The sequence below is a fragment of the Haliotis rubra genome, unplaced genomic scaffold (assembly GCF_003918875.1).
Source record: "Haliotis rubra isolate DU_JTF1 unplaced genomic scaffold, ASM391887v1 Scf420, whole genome shotgun sequence".
Classification (NCBI taxonomy): Eukaryota; Metazoa; Mollusca; class Gastropoda; order Lepetellida; family Haliotidae; genus Haliotis; species Haliotis rubra.
This window is the reverse complement of record NW_025767103.1, coordinates 941,560-965,557: the sequence shown is the minus strand read 5'-3', so window position 1 is coordinate 965,557 and position 23,998 is coordinate 941,560. Positions and strand designations below refer to the sequence as shown.

At 40.0% G+C, this 23,998-nt stretch overlaps 1 protein-coding gene across 1 annotated transcript; it reads left to right on the top strand.

The window, feature by feature from the left end:
* The first annotated feature begins 19,504 nt into the window (after nt 1-19,504).
* On the top strand, nt 19,505-21,866 carry LOC124288590 (acetylcholine receptor subunit delta-like). Its single transcript, XM_046725140.1, has 2 exons — nt 19,505-20,549; nt 21,829-21,866. Exons 1-2 carry the CDS (start codon nt 19,505-19,507, stop codon nt 21,864-21,866), a joined length of 1,083 nt encoding a protein of 360 aa, XP_046581096.1.
* Nucleotides 21,867-23,998: the final 2,132 nt, after the last annotated feature.

The window sequence follows — 23,998 nt, the reverse complement described above, 5'->3', positions numbered from 1 at the left end:
CGACTCCGTCTCCTTGCTGGCCCTGTTCCTGGCTTTACTGGAGGTGCAGGGCTTCCTCACCATCCTCGCATCCATCGTGGTCCTCGGCGTGCATCACCGGAAGGAGAAGGTTGAAGAAACGGCTGCAAAGCACAAGACGAAGGGTGTTGAATTGGTTGAGGTGAAACATGGAAGGCGATTCAGGGGGTGTGGTAGGTCTTTCTCACTTGAGAGAGCTTTGGATGGAGTATTTTTCGTACTATCGTTGACAATATCTCTTGGTTCTTGTGGTTTATGGTGGTTTGCTATAAGTGGATGAAAGACAACACCAATGTAAGTACTATTCGAGATCGAAAACCGACTTACAACTCGACATCGTTTTTAACTGATTCACACATTAATCAAATGTCTTATTGCATATGTATTTGATATGTTAACCTATGTTTAAAATACACACAGGATGGATGAGGTCAAAGTAGGCATGAAATATCAAGAATAGATCTTCATTCATTATAACGTGGGTTTGCATAATGTTACAAGAATAACAATGTGAGTATGTTTGCACCTGTCCTTAATGGTAAGTGAGTCGGTGCAGTAGTTCTGCTATGTCAAGGCGAGTCCTCGGATATATAATGAACATCCAAAGGATGCATAACGTGGTTTTACCTTTGAGTCAATTATGTTAGTCCAGAAATATTGAACACCAACTTCAAACTTAAGTAGCCTGTTATACAACGCGCTGTTCGTTGTTTCAATAGATGATCGGTTAGAATTTCTTTAGAAGCAATGTTATCCGTGTCAACTGTTTGTTAACGTGACGTTTGTGTCAGTCACACTGTGATGCTTGTAGTTGCTTTCCGAACTGAAAGCAGGATGCTGGAGTTGTCAGTACCATAAACTTGGCAGGATTTGAATACCTTTAATGAACATATAAATGTATTATATTTGTTCATAACACCACGTAATTCATCCGATCTTCTTTCCACTTGAATTTGTGTGGCTACATGTTGTAATGCTCGTCAAAATGATTGTTTGTTTATATCGTCTCTAGGAACAATCATTTAAAAGTTGTAATTTTTGTAAATTGTTAAGCTCTCGAGTTAATGAGGGAAGTCTACCGACCTTGTTTATGAACTTGAATAATAACTTGGTTTGTGTCTATTTTACCATTTCTCATTCTTGCATGAGTTTGTAGAGCGTAATCTGTTCTAAAGATTAAATCAAATGATATTTTGAAAATGGAGAAGTATTCTCCGTGTACCACGTAATGGCTTGTACGGTTTCTGTGTTAGATATTCAATGTTTCTAACTTTAGGTAATTTCAATTGAAAAATCAAACTTATAATAATATCAACTCAGTTTATTGTAATTGTTAATTGTTCATTAGGCTTGTGTCAGCTCTAACATAACAATTCACTTCCTTCTCCTTTGGACTTTAGTTGCACATTCAGCATTGTGCAACAGCTGTAGTCACCTCGATAATGTACTTTACCCACAGCCATTAATATTGTGAAGCTGTTTGACGAGTATCTCTGATATGTGTATTTTATTGTTTTATTGGTGCATAATGAATAACTTAATGTAGATAAATCTGGAAATCAAAGGCAACAGTGAGATAGATTTATGCTTTTGAACATTTGCAATGTGAGCCAAAAAACTTCACTATGTATCGTTGTATATTGTATATATTTTGTGATTACTAAGCTATAAATGTGCTGAGGGCTCTTTAAGACAACCTTGATCTAATGCCCCATGTCAAATGCGTGGCCGTGACGAAAACACGTATTGTCGTTAGTTGGTACCGTTCGGTTTATCTCCATGTTTGTTGTTCAAAGAGTAAACGTTTCTCCCCAAATACCATGCTGTCGGTTGTATTGTCGTTGCTGAGTAGGAATATCACTACGATTACTGCACATTAACATTATGCGTCGACACAAACGTCATTGTGACGTTGCTGATTGTCACTACGTTACGCCGAATTGCTGAATGCAAAGGCTCTAAACCCATTGCTGAAGTGGCTCGTCCTGATTGTTTCTATGTTTACTATTACTATACCACAACCATCCACCTAAAAAGCCTACATCCACCACAGAGCAAGAATAGCCCGGTACAGTCAACCAGCAATACAGCAACAAAACAATCGTCTACCTCAGTTAACCAGACCATCACCAAAAACCTGATCAACGTCCTAACCAAGGACCTACATATGTTCCCACCACGACGACGTCCCCGTCGACATAACGACGACATCATCAACTACGTCCATGCCTCCAGATATTTCTCTTGGGTGAGAAGATTGAATTCTCCGAATCCTCCTTAAAAAATTTTGCAGACTACTTGGAAGCTGAGTCCTAATGTACACATTAATTCCGTTTTTGTTTGCTTGTTGTTTAACGCCGCACTCAGCAATATTCCAGGTATTTGGGGACTTGGTGGGCGAGCTGGGTAAGGCACCAGGCTAGTGATCCAGCGAGCATGAGGTGCCGGGATCGAGCCCACCTGTGACCGGGTGTAAAAACCTTGGAGTCATCTTTGTGTGCAGAGTCTTTCAGTATTGTCACAAACCCTAGTGTACAGTACACAACCTTGTGCACTTAAAAGAACCCACGAATCCGTTGGTATATGACCAGATGGTGGCCACATGAACACGTGCAAACACCTAGTTGCGGGTACAGCAACGTGCAGTAAACTTGGACAAAGTACTGTGACAATGTGTCCCAGTCCACCCACCTGTGAATGGGTACCTCGTACGGAATGGAAAGCCGCAATAACTCGGTGCGCCTAGTGGCTGCAAGAGTTGTATGATCCCCAGGGAGTTGTGATTGATAATAAGATGTGCCGTTGAGATTGACATCCAATGATCGAGGGGAAAAGTACCAGCGCCTTGAGCAAGCACTAGTTGCCTCCATATGTGCGCTATATAAATAACCAATAATAATAACAATATGGCGGCGGTCTGTAAACCAGATAATCCAGTGATCAACATCACAAGCATCGATCTACGCAGTGGGGATACGATGACATGTGTCAACTAAGTCAGCGAGTCTGACCACCCGATCCCGTTAGTCGCCTTTAAGACAAGCATAGGTTGTTGAAGACCAATTTCTAATGAATCGACAGCTAAAATAGAAACCATTCCAGCTACAAGCACTCGACCGTTATAGGATATGGCGAAACTGAGTAAACGTATGCACATATAACACAAATAGAGAGAAACAATTTCTTAATGATACACAAGTCAGTCGCCTCTTGCAAAAGGCGTGGGTGGCTGAAGACCTATTCTAACCCGGATCTCCATGGGTAACACCAATGCCGTACATGATAGAGAGATAGTTGAAAGCCACTGAGCCAAAAGGGGTCAAGATTGCCACCACCTCTAGTTTTGTTTTACAAGTCGAATCGTGTGAAAAGCCTTAGATTTAAGAAGATTTGTTAGAAGACAGCTATGTGTATAAATGGAAATAATTGTGAATGGAAAAAGACACACTTAAATTCAGTCGTCTCAGGCGATTGTACTGAGTGTGTTCAAGATCCTTAGAACCATGGTATGGGACCTTGTGGATTACTTTGTCTGTGTGCCTTTTTTCCATCATTAATGTTCCGGGTTAGAATATTGAACTTCAGCAATCCATACTTGTCGTAAGAGGCGACTAACGGGATCGGGTAGTCAGGCTCGCTGACTTGGTTGACACATGTCATCGGTTCCTAATTGCATTCCGATCGATGCTCATGCTGTTGATCACTGGCTTGTCTGTTCCATACTCGATTATTTACAGACCGCCGCCATATAGCTTTAATATTGCTTAGTGCGGCGTTAAACAACAAACCACCCAACCAGCCATCATTAAAGCACTGCGTTGGATTCAGTTTATCGCCTGTGCAAGCGGGGTTCTTTTGTTATTCTGTCAGTGCTTTACAAGCAATATAGTCGGCGGTTTGATCGGCATACCGGAAGCTGGTGAGTCAATAATGAAGCATACACCTTTATGGATGACAACTTCCTGTGCATAATCCCAACGTGTAGCGTGGAAACCTACCCGTTACATGAAACGTATAATAATTACGTTGAATTATGGAATTGGGAAAGCGTCTTCAATCGATATGGACGTGATTTCTGCTGATGGTATTTGCTTGATTCCGGAGTTAATTGATTTGTCCACACATCGACAAATAGAAATCGTAATGTGTTCAGTTGCTCCAGTACGAAATGATTGAATAATCCGGAACCTCGCTCCATGCGAGGAGCACAGTATGTCGACAACATTCTCGTTGCAAGCTGTCAAAGTCAAGCACACACAAATAAACAAAGCCACAAAACCATTTCCATTACCATAAGAAGGCTGTTTGACGGGTGATTTTATATCCGCTTGTCAGTTAATGACAGGCTGCATGGGAAGCAGTTAAAAGTTTAAAACAGAAATACAGTTAAAAATTAGACTGTTTGGTTTCAAAGCTTTCCATACAGAGACATACGTTGGTTGTTTTAGGAGGGTACACCTTAGAAACAAACATCTAGACATACCATTACGAAAGGTAGGTTAAAATGTAGATGAAAGTAGCTACAGTTGAGAACGGTTCATGTTAAGATATTTCGTTTGACACTTATGTAAATCGGTCTAAAACATTGGCAGTCATAATATGTGTGAATCATAGTAATAGACACAGGCAAAATGTACAGGCAAATAAATCTCGTTGTGTTTTTGATGCTTTCAGCAGGACATAACATAGCCGAGAGCCACGCATCATCGATAATCTCCAGGGTATACGTTACGATAACTCTCCTCTATATAGTGGTATAGTTCTCCACTATATAGTGGAGGATTATCGTAACGTATGCCCTGGAGATTATGGAGGATGAGCCGCGATGCGGCCTGTAGTCAAGACATGGTCACACAATCATTCAAAGAACAGCTTATATGAAATACTAACACAATAGTTATAGCCTTATTCATTATAACACCATATGTTACAACTAGGATTTTGAAAGCAAATACTACATTGTAGGGCCGCATAAAAGTTTCAGTTAAATATCCTCGCATTCACAACTGCCAAAGAAATCACAATGAAAATCTTCCGTAGTTGAAAGCCTTCTCCACTTCCACTACTGAGTTTCCTAAATTGTTAATAGTACCGAGTATATAGTAAAACCTGAATGATGAGGTTTTTGCATGTTCCAACTCACTTGACTTGCACCAGCTCCGTTGTCACGTCTGCTTCCATTGATCCAGGCAGTGGGTTCAATTCCCACAATGTGTGAAACCCGTTCCTGTTTCCCTCGCCATGATATTATTTAGTGATATTCAGGAAAGATGCTATGCCCCATCTCAGAGCCAGAGGATACCACCATGGCTCATGTCCAGGGCACTGAGTATATTGGACACATGTACAGTCTTGACCATGATGCGAAACGCGGGAGGCATGGATTCAAAAGGGCGAATTCCTCAAATCATGCAGATTGCAATCGTATGATCCAATTTTACTGTTACAACGCTTGTATCATAATGAAATATAATACGTCAAAGCCTGAGAATAACCAGTCTCAATAATCCGCCGTGACAGATTCCACTGGGGGTATAAGGCACACCAGCCGTAAAAACGAATGGTTTTGTTTGTTTGTTTGTTTGTTTGTTTGTTCAACCCTGTGCTCAGCAACATTCCAGCTACTAGTATATGGCGGCGGTCTGTAAATAATGGAGTCTGGACCAGACAATCCAGTGATTGACATCATGAGCATCGATGTTGAAGACCAGTTCTAATGAATGGACAGTTGAAAATTGGCGATGACATCGGCATTCGCGAAGAACACATTCTAGCCACAAGCACTCGGCCGTTTGGAGATATGGTGAAACTGAATAAACGTACAATGCACACATAGCACACAGAGAAACAATGCCTTAATGTTACAGGGCCGGTGGGGTAGCCTTGTAGTTAAAGCGTTTGCTCGTCACGCCGAATACCGGGTTCGATTCCCCACATGGGTACAATGTGTGAAGCCCATTTCTGGTGTCCCCAGCCGTGATATTACTGGGATATTGCTAAAAGCGGCGTAAAACCATACTCACTCACTCACTGAATGTTACACATACATGTAGAGCCACATTCACAAGGATTTTTAGCTAACCTTGTTTGTCCTCGAATAGATTTTACATTGCATAAAACAAGTACGAAACAAAAGTTTCGAAACACATGAAATTGTCAAAATGATGCATGCTCGAATTGCTTAGTGAGTGAGTGAGTGAGTGAGTGAATTTAGTTCTTGTAACTGTATATATCCCACCAGAGACAACTTACTTCCCATACGTTCGAAGTATTGTAAAAAGTATTACCTACCCTGCGAGACTGTCAGGAACAATGATACAATCTGAAACATAGTGTAAAAGTGTTTGCTAAATGATTAAACACGAAAGAGTGAGTGAGTTTAGTTTTACGCCGCACTAAGCAATATTCCAGCTATATGGCGGCAGTCTGTAAATTATCGAGTATGGACCAGACAATCCAATGATCAACAGCATGAACATCGATCTGCGCAATTGGGAACCGATGACATGTGTCAACCAAGTCAGCGAGCCTGACCACCCGATCCCGTTAGTCGCCTCTGACGACAAGAATGGGTTACTGAAGATCAATATTCTAACCCGGACCTTCATGGGTAATTGCTTAGTAATGGAAACATTGACATTTTTATGATTAAAATCCTATCGGATTTCAGTCAATCGTTTAGATCATATATATCAAGCTCAACAATCCCCACGATTGCAAAGGAGATGAGATGTGTGAAAATCGGAATGCATGACAGCACATAAAAGTGGAAATACGCCCCAGGTATATCACGCAACAAAGACACATGATAAAGCGACTCAGTAAAAAACAAATATGCACATAGGATACGGTTGCCAGTTGACATCATTTACAGAAAGAGTGAGAGAGTGAATGTGGGTTAACGCCGCTTTTGGCAACATTCCAGCAATATCAGGGCGGGGTACACCAGAATTGGATGGGCTTCACATATTGTACCCAGCACATCAGCCGTAAAACGAATGGTTTTGTTTGTTTGTTTAACCCTGTGCTCAGCAACATTCCAGCTATTAGTATATGGCGGCGGCCTGTAAATAATGGAGTCTGGACCAGACAATCCAGTGATTGACATCATGAGGATCGATGCTGAAGACCAGTTCTAATGAATGGACAGTTGAAAATCGGCGATGACATCGGCATTCGCGAAGAACACATTCCAACCACAAGCACTCGACCGTTTGGGGATATGGTGAAACTGAATAAACGTACAATGCACACATAGCACACAGAGAAACAATGTCTTAATGTTACAGGGCCGGTGGGGTAGCCTTGTAGTTAAAGCGTTTGCTCGTCACACTGAAGACCGTTTCGATTCCCCACATGGGTACAATGTGTGAAGCCCATTTCTGGTGTCCCCCGCCGTGATATTACTGGGATATTGCTAAAAGCGGTGTAAAACCATACTCACTCACTCACTGAATGTTACACATACATGTAGAGCCACATTCACAAGGATTTTTAGCTAACCTTGTTTGTCCTCGAATAGAGTTTACATTACATAAAACAAGTACGCAACAAAAGTTTCGAAACACATGAAATTGTCAAAATGATGCATGCTCGAATTGCTTAATTGAGTGAGTGAGTGAGTGAGTGAGTGAATTTAGTTCTTGTAACTGTATATATCCCATCAGAGACAACTTACTTCACATACGTCCGAAGTATTGTAAAAGGTATTACCTACCCTGCAAGACTGTCAGGAACAATGATACAATCTGAAATATAGTGTAAAAGTGTTTGCTAAATGATTCAACACGAAAGAGTGAGTGAGTTTAGTTTTACGCCGCACTAAGCAATATTCCAGTTATATGGCGGCAGTCTGTAAATTATCGAGTATGGACCAGACAATCCAATGATCAACAGCATGAACATCGATCTGCGCAACTGGGAACCGATGACATGTGTCAACCAAGTCAGCGAGCCTGACCACCCGATCCCGTTAGTCGCCTGTTACGACAAGTATGGGTTACTGAAGATCAATATTCTAACCCGGACCTTCACGGGTAATTGCTTAGTAATGGAAACATTGACATTTTATGATTAAAATCCTATCGGATTTCAGTCAATCGTTTAGATCATATATATCAAGCTCAACAATCCCTACGATTGCAAAGGAGATGAGATGTGTGAAAATCGGAATGCATGACAGCACATAAAAAGTGGAAATACGCCCCAGGTATATCACGCAACAAAGACACATGATAAAGCGACTCAGTAAAGAACAAATATGCACATAGGATACGGTTGCCAGTTGACATCATTTACAGAAATAGTGAGAGAGTGAGTGAGTGTGGGTTAACGCCGCTTTTGGCAACATTCCAGCAATATCAGGGCGGGGTACACAAGAATTGATGGGCTTCACATATTGTACCCAGGTGGGGAATCGAACCCGGGTCTTCTACGTGACGAGTAACCACTCAGGCAGGCCACCCACCGCCACTGACGTTTAGGGGTTACTCATAGTTTACCCAGCGGGCACACAACGTTGAATCAACGTTTAATCAACGTTTAATTTTGGTTGTTTGGTTGATCAACCTTTCATAAACGTTGATTCAACGTTTATCATGCGACCAAAGAAAGTTAGTCGAGATTCGTTTAGTTGTCAACGTTGTTTCAACGTAAGGAACCAACAAAATGTCAACTAATTGTTTCCATGCCAAATTTGATACATAATTCATATTGGTAATAGGTATCCAACTTAGCAACTATCATTTCGGAACATTAATTTCATAAAAGATCAAGATCGAGTGACAGATATAATCTTATATATTATTTGATTGTGCATCGATCAACGGACGGAAATATTACGTAAATCGCAATTGAAAATGAAAACATCAATGATTTTAGGTATAAAGTCATCAGTTATCCGAATTGCATTACATTTGATATTTTCCCACAAAACTGTCAAAATTGTATAATTCCCGACAATTTGCTTTCAAACACATGCCAGATGTTGACCTTTCGATCGCCTCGTTTGGCCATATCCGGACATGCGCACAATTATCGAGCTCTCAAAGGCAGCTGATCGTTGTCAGTTCACTAAGGCGAAGTTCAACGCAATATCGTTCTATTTTCAACATCTTCACGGCATGCTGGTTTTTATTTGGTAAGTATGTCCTTAATGTATAATGAAAACGTAGGAATGTTGTTTTAAATCTAGCAGGTCAATGTAGCAAGAAACTCCGAATTAGGGCTCATGTTTTATCTCACAAGGTTACCGGTATGTCACGTACATGTTTCTCAAAATTTAGTGGAAGCCCGTGTTTTCCATGAACTTGTTTTGTTATTTTTCAATATATTTGCATGCATATATTTGGCATTTTATTATATAATCAAATAAGATTTCCGTCGTACCCATCACCTGATTTGAATTTTGCAAATATACATTTTCAAATAATCAATGAAGAATATCAATATAAGGGACCGTTCATAATTATATGGGAAGGGGAGAGGGCGTCATAGCTATTGTACATGACATGCAGGATGGGGCGTCACTTATTTTGTGTACATACACTTTAGGGGGAGAGGGTAATTCACATTGTACATGCTTCTCCATAAAAATCATCATCACCCCCAAGCCATACATTATGAACGGTCCCTAAGGGCGGCTATACAAAATCGAATAACAGACATGTGCATATTATTTGGGGGGAGGGTGGTGGTGGTGGAGAATGGCGAAAGGAAATCTTTCTCAGATCATGCAACGAAATTTCACATCAAAATGTCTTGTGTAAGTCTTTGTTAAGGATGAAATTGCATATAATTTATTTGAACTTTTATTTATTTACAAAATGTGTAACTTCACTAATGATTCTTTAATGGGACAATTAACAAAACTGCCCCCACAGACTTTCATTCTTACACTTGTTTGGAAGGGATGTGATGATTCATGTCTCTTAAAGATTATAATGTTACATATAAAAGAAGTAATTTAGTAAGGTACATTTAATTATGAAATAAGATATAATTTTAATGGAATTTGCAGAAATCTCATCTTCGAAGACTGGGTGGCTTAACTCTTTCAACACCAGTCAACCAGAGGCATTTACTGCCATGACACCGAGTTCCCAGAGACTCTGAGGTCATAGATGAAGCCTATGTTTATGAAGGAAATTATAAGCTTGTAAAACGTTATTGCTACTACATCCCATACACAATTTAAAAGATCTAATCCTACTGTTGATAAATATGAAGTTTATTTTTATAATATTATTAAATTTATACAACTACAACTTAAATAAATTTATATTTGAATGAAAATGCAAGCTTACATTTATAACGTCCAGATAAACCACGAAAGGAGCAAAAACTATGGCGATTTTTTTCCATTTGTGACATGTCACAATATGCCCGTGCCTTTTTCTTTTATATTTTCATCTTTACGTAATCAGAAAATTATTATAAAAAGATTTCTTAAACAATATGTATGGTCGCCTATTTCCCGATATCTGTGGCTTTCCGCTCGGTAAAATGACATAACAACTGAAAATACCTCCGTTTTCGAAGCTTCGTATGAATAACATGCGCGGCAAATCGTTTGATGTCGGGCATCGTTCGAAAGCTCTGAACATCAACAATATCACTGTACCCTTGTCAAGAGTATTTTCACAGTTGTAAGAAGCGATTTTATTGGATAAAAATTGGTTTCTAATGACGCTTTTTTCGCCACAGTCTGCTATAAGGGTCGTCATTGGTCAAAATCAGACACGTGACCTAAGGCAGCCAATCATATTACAGCAATGGATATCGTCCTCGTAAACGAAAACCTTTAGATTTAGACAAAAGTTTTGGGTAAAATAATGGTATTCTGAACATATTAAGCAAGAAATCGCTACCTATACGTAAATTATGGAACTTATTGGATGTATCGTGCTTGGTTATGACCTGTGACAAAAATGCTTCATGTATGTATTTTCGCATTAAACATCGTGTCCGAGCGTGAAGATTGAGGCGGCGAGAGCCGAGATGTCACTCGTCAGTGACTTGACTTGCATTACATGATCGCACAAAAAGATGGAAATAGTAATTTTATATGTACGTTTGACAACTTTAATGAATGCTGTTGTTGATTTTATTCATTAGTTATTCAATTTATTTAATAATTTCCTCGAAACATCGTTACTTTGCTCTTTGACAATGTTTATTGTAGACCCGCTGCCGAAGCATGTGTCCGAGAATCGTTGTTTTCAATAACATTGCGAAAAATAGTTTATAATTTTAATTCTGCTGATAATATATGATAAATTGAAATTTAATAAGTGTTTTCAGACATTGTGAAATGTGATAGATTTGATATATGAATCAAAAGTCAGGTAGGTTCCTAAAATTATGTCTCATTTTGACGTGACTACTGCCTGGCCGATTAATCGGCCTCCGGTGTCTGGGGACTCATAACGTTGTGGCCGATTATTCGGCCTGCGGTGTTGAAAGGGTTAATTGTAGATTGGGTTGTAAGAGATGTTATTCAATGTCTTATTATTCAGGGTATGATAGATTATTTCTGGCAGTGTAGAGTTTAATCTCATTATTTTATTGTTCATGATTCAGAAAAGCATCGTTATGACGTCGCAGATATTATACGCACACATAATTCATTATGAGAGATTTTCTAAGCGTTCCTATAAGAGATTAAGTGTAAACATTTCTGAATTATGAAGAAGTTATTTATCTGAGTTTTATGAGTGTACAAATGACAAAGAGAGAGAGAGTAAATAATAGGGAATATATTGTATACTTATGAGAGCTCATTATTGTTTTCAGAACTCCATGATCCATACTTCCTTGTGTTTGGGAATAAATAATGTTGGAATACCTCCCACAATAGACTTGTTCTTTGACCTGTGAACCACTACCCATTTTGTTTTCTTATCATTTACTGTAAAATGGCTTTTGTTACAATTTATGACTCCTGTTAGCAAAATTGCTACATCAGTACAACTCCTATTTAATTTGAAATAATCGTTTCACGAGAATCTCTAAGTAAAACTAAATCAGACAGAATAACAACAATCTTCCATTGTTTTGCAGGACAATGTCAAACAATTTGATGTCAAGAATGAATGTTGATGGGCAAAACGGCAAGTTTTCCTCTAAGAATACAAGGTTGTATTCAATCATCTCTGGGAATTTAATTACCAAATGCAGCATTTTCATCATGACCATAGCAAATAATATATGACAGTAAAGCATCGTCTAATTCATCCTAATTCATAGTCTAATTGAATAATCAACTTGCAATTGAGGATTTTCTTTGAAAATGTTTAAAAAACTTCCATTCCTTTAGTTGAAAATATAAATTGTTTACACGTTTTGTCATATTTTTTTTGTATTAATGCTGTTCATATGTTCACATGCCAAGTTAGAGCAGTGAAATGAACCTTTCAAGTGATTGATTAAACAAATACTTGAATCATTTAAGACAATATATCTTCCATATAAATTATTCATGTATTTAAATATAAAATTTCAGAATGTGTCATGGGAATGAGATGGGAATGCATCCGAAGCAAATTTCAAGAAAGAGTTAGGAACGTTTCTGAAGTATCCACATGACCGCCAGGCAGGGAGTGGCAGAAAGAAGAGGAGCTGATAATTGTGTTTTTGGAGTTGTAATTGTGTTGAAAAATCTGAACTGTGGTATTGAAATTGGTGACGTTAATGTCAGTTTAATGCTACATACAGATGATATTATGTTATTAGCACAACAGAGATCACTTACAGACTATGTCATGTGTGATGTTTTACATTATGCTTTAAACCACGTTTCTTTGTGTGCGTGTGTGTTCATAAAGATTTCATGAAAAGTGACTTGTTTTATGTGCTGTCTTCAGGTATAGTTCCTGGTCATCTTGGATCCCTTTCATTGTGAAAGTAATTGCATTGTGTTTATTCAGGGGTCTGTCTAATAGCTGAAATTCAGACAAACTGTTTCTCGGGACAATTTCCACCTTTTCAAGATAACAATACAACAGTAAATAGTTTTTCTTAATTTGGAATACTCTTTTCTTCTTACTGGAATTATACGTCCAACTGACATAAAACTTGATGAACATTATATTTAATGTGGAATTTTAACCAAGTATTTTATCAGGTACATATTTTTACTGTAATTTTCTGATTGAACACTGTTTATTGCAGGTAGCTTTTGGGGTATTTTAGCTGGATGCATGAGTTTGGTGCTACCTTAGTGTAGTTTAAAGATCAAGTGCGAGTCTATTTACAGGAAAGCGTAATACCTCCCAGACACAACCACGGAACAACCATTTTCAACGTTAATAATATGTCAAACTTCAACGTTGATTCCACGTCGGATATCTACGTCTAAAAAACTTTCATATACAACCTATTTTCAATCTAATTTCAACGTTGAGGACCAACCTATTCTCAAGGTTGAAACAACGTTGATGTGCCTGCTGGGTAAATCACCGAAAAATGTGAATTAAATGTCTGTGAAGTCACTAGGTTGGTTTTTTAGAGGTGCTGTGAAAAGCACATGTCACGAACTTACCATACATCTTTATCACATGGTATGGTTTCCACAGAGGGATCACTTGATCAACAACTACCGTTTGGAAACCACCTTTGATCCCAGATAAAACGTGCAGAGGATATGCTTTCGTATAGATTCTTTATTCAGGACTTAATACGGAAGAAACAAAAAAGATTATACACCAAACGTTTGATGGAGGCTAAAACAAAACAAACAGGAAATACGTTTTCGCTGGTGATTTGCTAAAAACGGGGTATCATGGTTACCTTCTGGAGCTTCTTTGTCGTGTTTCAGCGACTGACTGTTTTCAGCTTAGTAGCGTGTCGATAATATGGGTACATATTTGGTCCAATCCCGTTTTCAAATGTATGCTTTCTTAGTGCTCGGCAGTAAATATTCCGACTCCTTAACTCTTGTAAGATATGAATTCCTAAATTGAAAAATTGTATCAGTTTATCAGGAGTACTTACTTAACCAATTATTAACGGTTTCAAGAATGATTGATTTATTTTAGATCATAATTAATTCAATTATATTGAGTGGATAGCGGCTCCCTAAGCATGGATGGGTGGTATTAGGCAATCCTTCTTTAACCGTTTCCCACTGGCCGTGTGTGTAAATCCTGTGCAGAAATAGTCATGGTTAAGAAGCATGTTGTCACTTGAAGAGTAACCATAGCAACCTACCCTCATGTTAGTGTGTCTGGGTGGCGGCGGCGGCGGGTAGGGGGAGAACCAAAAGAACCATCTTTCGAAGCGGACGTAAAATGTTGGTTTACGTCCATTCAGTCTGGTTAAACATTTGATCCCGAGCAAACGGCTGCATGTTGTGTAAAGAACAACAGTAGGAAAGGTATTATAAACATATACATATATTTAGTATAGTCACAAAATAATTTCATTCGGTTGTATTGTAGATCCTATGGTCCCTCCCATGGATCGCCTATGGGCAATTAATGCGATTCAGGGAATGTGAGACAAGCTACACTGACATGCCATGCGCACGCGAAAACAGAGTTGTCTACCTTGCGGAACAGAGAGGTCGCTTCCCCAAGTTACATCAAAACATTACTTCAGGAAACGGTGAGCATGTGTGCATGTTAACAATCTTTGCCTCTTGCCACACAAACATCAATTATATTACGTGTAGAATTAGTACCACAACTAATAATAGCAGAATATTCATCTCGCGAGCAGTGGATTAACATATTAGATCAGCCCACTTGTGATAGTCATCAGATTCAGAGATTCCGACGGCAGTCGATCAGTGTGTCAAATTGGCCAAGTCAGCTAGTTCGTCTGTTCAGAAGTAAAGGTTGGTTGGTTTGGTTACTTGTAGCCTTCCGGTTGTTGAAAGGACACTGTGTGATGTATCTTGCCCATCTGATTTAACAAGACTTGAAATGATTAAACGAATAAATGTGCGTCTGGTTATCGTTTGACAATGGATATCATCATTACATCAGTGTCTTCGACTTCATGAGATGATGTCGGACCTATTTCATAAATGTGTGTGTGTGTGTGTGTGTGCGCGTGTGCTTGCGTGCGAGGTGTGTGTGTGTGTGTGTGTGTCTATTCTACACGGGGAGAGCTTACCCGTTGAAATCCCACAAAAGCAACATATTTCAGACAAGTGTGTGCATTAAAGACATTTGTAGATTTTGAAACAACCAAGTCTGACAACTGTCACAACTGAAAAGCGATTGTTATTTGTTCTCTTTGGTCGATTTCACTAATCGTCAAAACACTGACTGACACGACTCACAAACTATATTTTGTATGTATCAGGGCTTGGCTCATCCCACAGACCTTGTATCTGAAGGCCATGGTTCGAATCCAAGACACAGGCCCCAGATTCTTCATCACTAAACCATGCTAAACATAAGGAAATACATACACTGCTCAGTACTCCTATAGTATTACCATTTGTGAAGCACCTTGACGTGATACATAACATAACTCTGTGAATCTTGTAGATTGAAAGTTGAAGTTACTAAATACAAGGTTATATCTATTGCAATCACATTTTCCTCATAAAGAAAGGTAAATGTTAGTAGCTCTGAAATACCAGACAAAGCTCTGCTCAATTGCATCAAAAACACAAATATCTGTCTTCAGACATGTAGCTTGCAAGAGCAAGTAGAATTTTTGGCTTAAAAGTTTTGAAAAGGGGATGGCATTGTATAATATCACTATAAATGTTTCTGATAAATATGCTCTTTTTTATCTTGACTTTTTTAACAGTTTTGACAGCAACAAAATGTCTTCGGGAAGTTTCCGCTGGCAGTCGATGAAGTCCATGCCCACGAAGAGGGTGTTTGCAACGCCTGGTGTGGCAGCAGTGAAAAACAAGATCATAGTTATTTGAGGCGTGTCGGAGGCCCAGAACCCCCTCGATGTGGTCGAAGTGTACGACATAGAGAAGAAAGAGTGGACGACGGGAGAAAGCATGATTGAACCGCTCCTTGGAATGTCTGTATAAGTGATGGGTAGGTCCTGTCATGTTTCCTACAGTGAGTGTGATGTCTCCGGTGAGACAGTATGATGTTCACTACACTACATAGTTTGACACCCGTAAAGACCCAGTTTTGAATTGTTCTTTAGCTACCCATGCTTGTTGTAAAAGGCGACGAAGGATCGGGTGGTCAGGCTCGCTGACTTGGTTGATGTATGTCATGATATCCCAATTGTTTAGATCTATGATCATGATGTCAATCACTGAATTGTCTGGTTCAGACTCGTATATTTTCAGACTGCCATCATATAGCTGGAATATTGAAGATAACAGTGTTTTGAAACAACTAACATTCAAACAATTAAACGATACTATTCTGTTTACTGCATTGAGATAATACAGTGTTTACTGCAGTGTGGAGTGTTTAGTGCAGTTCAGAGTCAGTGTTTACACTGATTGGGGCAATACAGGAGGAAAAGTCTGTAATAGTGCAAGTTCAGTCACTTTGTTGTGAATAAAGAGAGAGAAAGGTATGATAAGAAGTTTATATTGCCTTGGGCAATATTGGATTACATGGTAACACTTACAATATTCTATGAGATGTTTTGTACAGCATTGTTATTTGTTTTGTCAGATGGGAAGATTCTTGTCCTTGGTAGCATGGGAAAAGATACAAATCCTAATGACTACTTCTTTAGTTGGACGTTGACTCAGATCCATTCAAGTGGCGCCGTTTACCTGGGATGCCAACACCCCGTTATGCCTCCGCTACCTTCTGTATCGGACCCGACCTGTTTGTTATAGGTAGGTCCATGTGTACATCAGTATGCCAGCCATGTCAACTGGAGCAGCAGATGGTCACATACATTATAAATGTCAGGAGTATCTCTGGCTTCATTATAGTTTAATGAAATGATGCAGGACTGTATCTGTCATGGCTTCATGGAGGAACATGATCTAAACATGTCTTGAATGAAGGAGATGTTTGAGTTCACCAGTTATGTGACAATACAATGATACAGTATACTGATGTTAGGACCTTGCCACGATACATCAATTTACAACTTGTGTCATGATACATCTTGCACATTATCATGACTGGTACACATTATACTGGCATAAAAACAGGTGAATAATATGGGATTGAAATTGCTAAAAGAAACTGTTCTACAAAGAGCTGGAACAGGTGCTCTAATATTTTCCAGTTGGCTCTAGATAGACACATTTACATTGCCTTCTGGTTGATGAATCTGCCTAAAATATCTTTGAAGTCTGAAATTTTAAAGGAACGATTCAGGGTTGTGATTCATCTGCATTAAAAAGAATGTCAACTTATGAAAAATTACTGTATCAGGATACAAATCATTTAACACCAAAGTCATTGTATCATGACATTGCAACATCTAACTGAGTGCTTCAGACTCTAGGCAGTGTAGGAAAGATAGCCCGTCCCAACGTCCGAGACGGGTGAATTTTGTGGAGGACGGGTTAAAAAAATATCTAGTCCGTCCTCATGTCGGGTCAATTTTAGCAAACCAATGACATATATATAATGATTATAACCTTTTTGAATATTTACTGCCGAAGGTGTTTTATTTATATTTGGAGGACAGGCTAGATTTTGGCAGGACTGGTAAAAAATTTGACCTGCCAGTCCTGTGGACAGGCTAGATTTTCTACATCTTTCCTACACTGCTCTAGGCACTTGTGTTAGCTGTAACAGGTTCGAGCAATGGAGAGCTGGTGGCATCTGTTACAGGTGGACGACAGGGTAAGATTCCCACAGATGCATTTGAGGTGTATCACTTCGAGATCAAGAAGTGGGAAAAGCTACCACCTGTTCCTAGCAAGCGTGTGTTCCCGATGTACGTGACGGACGACACCAACATCTACAATCTGGAGTGATTTCGTTCAAATTTGAAATATATGTTAATCATGACATATAAAACAACACAAAAGTACAAAAGTGTACATTTCCAGGTCGACAACGACCGTGATCACTGTGCACGAAACGTCAGTGCTCACCCACCACATCCATAGAATGCAATGGCCAGCTATGTGCCAAGACCTTTGTCCTATTTCAAAAGTCTGAGACACGATATTGAGACCTGTGTGTAATAGGCCGGCGACCCAATTGGCGCAAGAGGAGTGGGACAGTCTCACGTGTCTCGACTTTGGGAGACCTACAGGCGGTATACACCAAGAGGTGAATGGATGTTTGGCAAATGGTGACCGTTATGGGCACCGGTTACCCAAAAAGTACAGCTCGAACATACCCATCTTTCCCCTGGCCAATAACATGTTTTGTCAGTCTTCCTTTCCGGTTGTAATGTGTTAATGTGTTAACTTCAGCTAGATGCATTTATTCACATGCTTCCATTGACTTATCAAACCTTTTATTCGTAAAAACTAACAAAGCAATATTGAAAATAAGTTGGGCTAATGTGCCGGTTTAAGGTAAATAAGCATGGATTAACTCTTTGTTTGTTAAAGCTGGGTTCGTTCCCCATAGGCGTGTTTCCAGTATCAGCAAACACCAGAGGCATAGCGGCTAATGGGGATGTATATACACACTTCTCGAACGCGAAAAGGAAATAATTTTAACTGAGGGCAGTATACCACGCGTCCATTAAACGTAAAATATGGACATATCATGTAATAGATCACATTTCCTAAGGGCCGGATGTTACCGTGCTCTTCTGTACTAGGTAATCCCATCCAGCTTACTATCCACATCCATTTCCTGGACCCTGACAAACAAACACCCATCATATGCCAACAAAGACAGACAACTTTATGACGGTTTGAATGCTTAACAGCACGTGCTCCACAATGGGATAATGGAGATGTAAATACTAGCTCTTACATGAATACTAGCTGTTTATGGGACTGTCAGTCATTCTGGACTAGTTGTTCTGATAAGAAAGTTGCTTCAAAAGGAAACTTGATGGACATTTGTGCCAGGAGCTGATGAAGGTTGGAAGTGAATCCGATGAAGGTAATTGTGGAATTACCTGGTCAAGCCAAGCTGCCTACCCATCGTACTAGAGCCCCTGGGTGAAACCAAAGGAGTGACGGCTGTGTGTTGTAATTTAATATCATCAAACATCAAAATTACATACTTACCCGGCTTTGTGCAGTGATGGTGTTAAACGTTGCAGCAACATCAGACAAAGGGTCACATGTAGTTTGGACTGACGTTCGGCGACAAAAGAGACAGTGTCGTCTGATGTGCAAGCAAAGTTCAGTGTGTATTTGATCCTGTGACATCCAACATCAGAATCACATCGCAAAGTAAAGAATGCTGCAGACACCATAACGTTATCACATCTGGCGTACAGTGACTGACTCACTCACTTTAACGATATCATCTGGAGTACGGTGGCAATAGGACAGTCACATCTGGTATACAGTGACTACAATAAATAACAGTGTTAAGTACAGTGTCGTATCTTTAAGTCATATCTGACCTGCAGTGACGTGTACGTCATCCTGAGGAACGAGACTACCATGTCTGCCCGATGCGTCGTCTTGTGTTGTGTCACACTGTGCTGTGTTGTTTGGGGACATTCAGAGAAACGAGCAGCTCTGGTGTCGCTACATGATGCCCTGTTTGGCCGAACAAACAAAACTATTCCTCCCTTCGTTGACAATAGCTCCACGGTTGATGTGCAGGTAACGTTTGAGCCGGTCGCCATCATTGATCTGGATTCGGCAAGCCAGGTACTGACCGTACTCGCCTACTTTGAACTACGGTGGAAGGATATGGACCTCGCTTGGAACATTTCCCAGTACTATGATAATGACCGCATTGAAGTAGAGCCTGACAATGTGTGGACCCCCAGTATAATATTATCAAACAGCATAGATAGTCATGAGCCAGTCGCCAGCAGAAATGTTTTTGTTTCATGGCAAGGGTTCATGTCGTGGCAGCTCCCCGGCACCTTCCGGACATCGTGTAAAATAGACGTGTTTCGATACCCTTTTGATAAACAAACCTGTCTCGTCCTCATCATGCCAACATTCGGATACAAAATCAATTTTACGATAGACGCCGTAAATTTACAAAATGTGAAAGACCTGACCGTTCAGAATGGGGAGTGGAATTACCTACACACGAATTCCCAGCTAGTACCGGTGGAGTCTGGGGGCGTGAATGCAGCACAGTTCATAATAACATTAGAAAGAAGGCCGACCTACTACTTGATCAACATCATCTTCCCCATGGTGCTTATGTCCCTCCTGAACCCATGTGTGTTCCTCATTCCCGCCAGGTCGGGGGAGAAGCTTGGCTTCCTCATGGCTGTGTTTGTCTCTCACGCTGTGTTCCTCAACCTCATTCAACAAACCATGCCCCCCACCTCCGACTCCGTCTCCTTGCTGGCTCTGTTCCTGGCTTTACTGGAGGTGCAGGGCTTCCTCACCATCCTCGCATCCATCGTGGTCCTCGGCGTGCATCACCGGAAGGAGAAGGCTGAAGAAACGGCTGCAAAACACCAGACGAAGGGTGTTGAATTGGTTGAGGTGAAACATGGAAGGCGATTCAGGGGGTGTGGTAGGTCTTTATCACATGAGAGAGCTTTGGATGGAGTATTTTTCGTACTATCGTTGACAATATCTCTTGGTTCTTGTGGTTTATGGTGGTTTGCTATAAGTGGATGAGAGACAACACCGATGTAAGTACTATTCGAGATCGAAAACCGACTTACAACTCGACATCGTTTTGAACTGATTCACACATTAATCAAATGTCTTATTGCATATGTATTTGATATTTTAACCTATGTTTAAAATACACACAGGATGGATGAGGTCAAAGGAGATATAAAATATCAAGAATAGATCGTCATTCATTATAACGTGGGTTTGCATAATGTTACAAGAATAACAATGTGAGTATGTTTGCACCTGTCCTTAATGGTAAGTGAGTCGGTGCAGTAGTTCTGCTATGTCAAGGCGAGTCCTCGGATATATAATGAACATCTAAAGGATGCATAACGTCGTTTTACCTTTGAGTTAATAATGTTAGTCCAGAAATATTGAACACCAACTGCAAACTTAAGTAGCCTGTTATACAACGCGCTGTTCGTTGTTTCAATAGATGATCGGTTAGAATTTCTTTAGAAGCAATGTTATCCGTGTCAACTGTTTGTTAACGTGACGTTTGTGTCAGTCACACTGTGATGCTTGTAGTTGCTTTCCGAACTGAAAGCAGGATGCTGGAGTTGTCAGTACCATAAACTTGGCAGGATTTGAATACCTTTAATGAACATATAAATGTATTATATTTGTTCATAACACCACGTAATTCATCCGATCTTCTTTCTGCTTCCATTTGTGTGGCTACATGTTGTAATGCTCGTCAAAATGTTTATATCGTCTCTAGAAACAATCATTTAAAAGTTGTAATTTCTGAAAATCGTTAAGCTCTCGAGTTAATGAGGGAAGTCTACCGACCTTGTTTATGAACTTGAATAATAACTTGGTTTGTGTCTATTTTACCATTTCTCATTCTTGCATGAGTTTGTAGGCGTAATCGGTTCTAAAAGATTAAATCAAATGATGTTTTGAAAATGGAGAGGTATTCTCCGTGTACCACGTAATGGCTGGTACAGTTTCTGTGTTAGATATTCAATGTTTCTAACTTTAGGTAATTTCAATTGAAAAATCCAAACTTATAATAATATCAACTCAGTTTATTGTAATTGTGTATTGTTCATTAGGTTTGTGTCAGCTTTAACATAACAATTCACTTCCTTCTCCTTTGGACTTTAGTTGCACATTCAGCATTGTGCAACAGCTGTAGTCACCTCGATAATGTACTTTACCCACAGCCATTAATATTGTGAAGCTGTTTGACGAGTATCTCTGATATGTGTATTTTATTGTTTTATTGGTGCATAATGAATAACTTAATGTAGATAAATCTGGAAATCAAAGGCAACAGTGAGATAGATTTATGCTTTTGAACATTTGCAATGTGAGCCAAAACTCTTCACTATAGATAGTTGTATATTGTGTATATTTTGTGATTATTAAGCTATAAATATGCTGAAGCCACAACCTTGATCTAATTCCGCATGTCAAATGCATAGCGAAAACAGGTATTACGTTAGTTTGTACTGATTATAACGTTTGTTTTTTTGTCGCCATGTTTGTTGTGCAAAGAATAAACGTTTCTCCCCAAATGCCATGCTGTTGGTTGTATTGTCAGCCTAACATAGAATCTGGTTGCTGTGTAGGACTCTCACTACGATTACTGTAATCGTGACGTCATTGTCAGCGAATTGCTGAGGTGGAATCTTCACTATGGATCATTGTATGTTGTATATATTTTGTGATTACTAAGCTATAAATGTGCTGAGGGCTCTTTAAGACAACCTTGATCTAATGCCCCATGTCAAATGCGTGGCCGTGACGAAAACACGTTTTGTCGTTAGTTGGTACCGTTCGGTTTATCTCCATGTTTGTTGTTCAAAGAGTAAACGTTTCTCCCCAAATACCATGCTGTCGGTTGTATTGTCGTTGCTGAGTAGGAATATCACTACGATTACTGCACATTAACATTATGCGTCGACACAAGCAATCGTGACGTCATTGTCAGCGAATTGCTAAAGTGGGCACGGGCTCGAACCCCGGTCGTCCTGATTGTTTCTATGTTTACTATTACTATACCACAACCATCCACCTAGAAAGCCTACATCCACCACAGAGCAAGACTAGCCCGGTACAGTCAACCAGCAATACAGCAACAAAACAATCGTCTACCTCAGCTAACCAGATCATCACCAAAAACCTGATCAACGTTCTAACCAAGGACCTACATATGTTCCCATCACGACGACATCATCAACTACGTCCATGCCTCCAGATATTTCTCTTGGGTGAGAAGATTGAATTCTCCGAATCTTCCTTAAAACATTTTGCAGACTACTTGGAAGCTGAGTCCTAATGTACACATTAATTCCGTTTTTGTTTGCTTGTTGTTTAACGCCGCACTCAGCAATATTCCAGGTATTTGGGGACTTGGTGGGCGAGCTGGCTAAGGCGCCAGGCTAGTGATCCAGCGAGCATGAGGTGCCGGGATCGAGCCCACCTGTGACCGGGTGTAAAAACCTTGGAGTCAACTTTGTGTGCAGAGTCTTTCAGTATTGTAACAAACCCTAGTGTACAGTACACAACCTTGTGCACTTAAAAGAACCCACGAATCCGTTGGTATATGACCAGATGGTGGCCACATGAACACGTGCAAACACCTAGTTGCGGGTACAGCAACGTGCAGTAAACTTGGACAAAGTACTGTGACAATGTGTCCCAGTCCACCCAGCTGTGAATGGGTACCTCGTACGGAATGGAAAGCCGCAATAACTCGGTGCGCCTAGTGGCTGCAAGAGTTGTATGATCCCCAGGGAGTTGTGATTGATAATAAGATGTGCCGTTGAGATTGACATCCAATGATCGAGGGGAAAAGTACCAGCGCCTTGAGCAAGCACTAGTTTCCTCGATATGTGCGCTATATAAATAACCAATAATAATAACAATATGGCAGCGGTCTGTAAACATCGACTCTGGACCAGATTATCCAGTGATCAACATCACAAGCATCGATCTACGCAGTGGGGATACGATGACATGTGTCAACTAAGTCAGCGAGTCTGACCACCCGATCCCGTTAGTCGCCTTTAAGACAAGCATAGGTTGCTAAAGACCAATTTCTAATGAATGGACAGCTAAAATAGAAACCATTCTAGCCACAAGCACTCGACCGTTATGAATATATGGAGAAACTGAGTAAACGTATGCACATATAACACAGATAGAGGGGACAATTTCTTAATGATACACAAGTCAGTCGCCTCTTGCAAAAGGCGTGGGTGGCTGAAGACCTATTCTAACCCGGATCTCCATGGGTAACACCAGTGCCGTACATGATAGAGAGATAGTTGAAAGCCACTGAGCCAAAAGGGGTCAAGATTGCCACCACCTCTAGTTTTGTTTTACAAG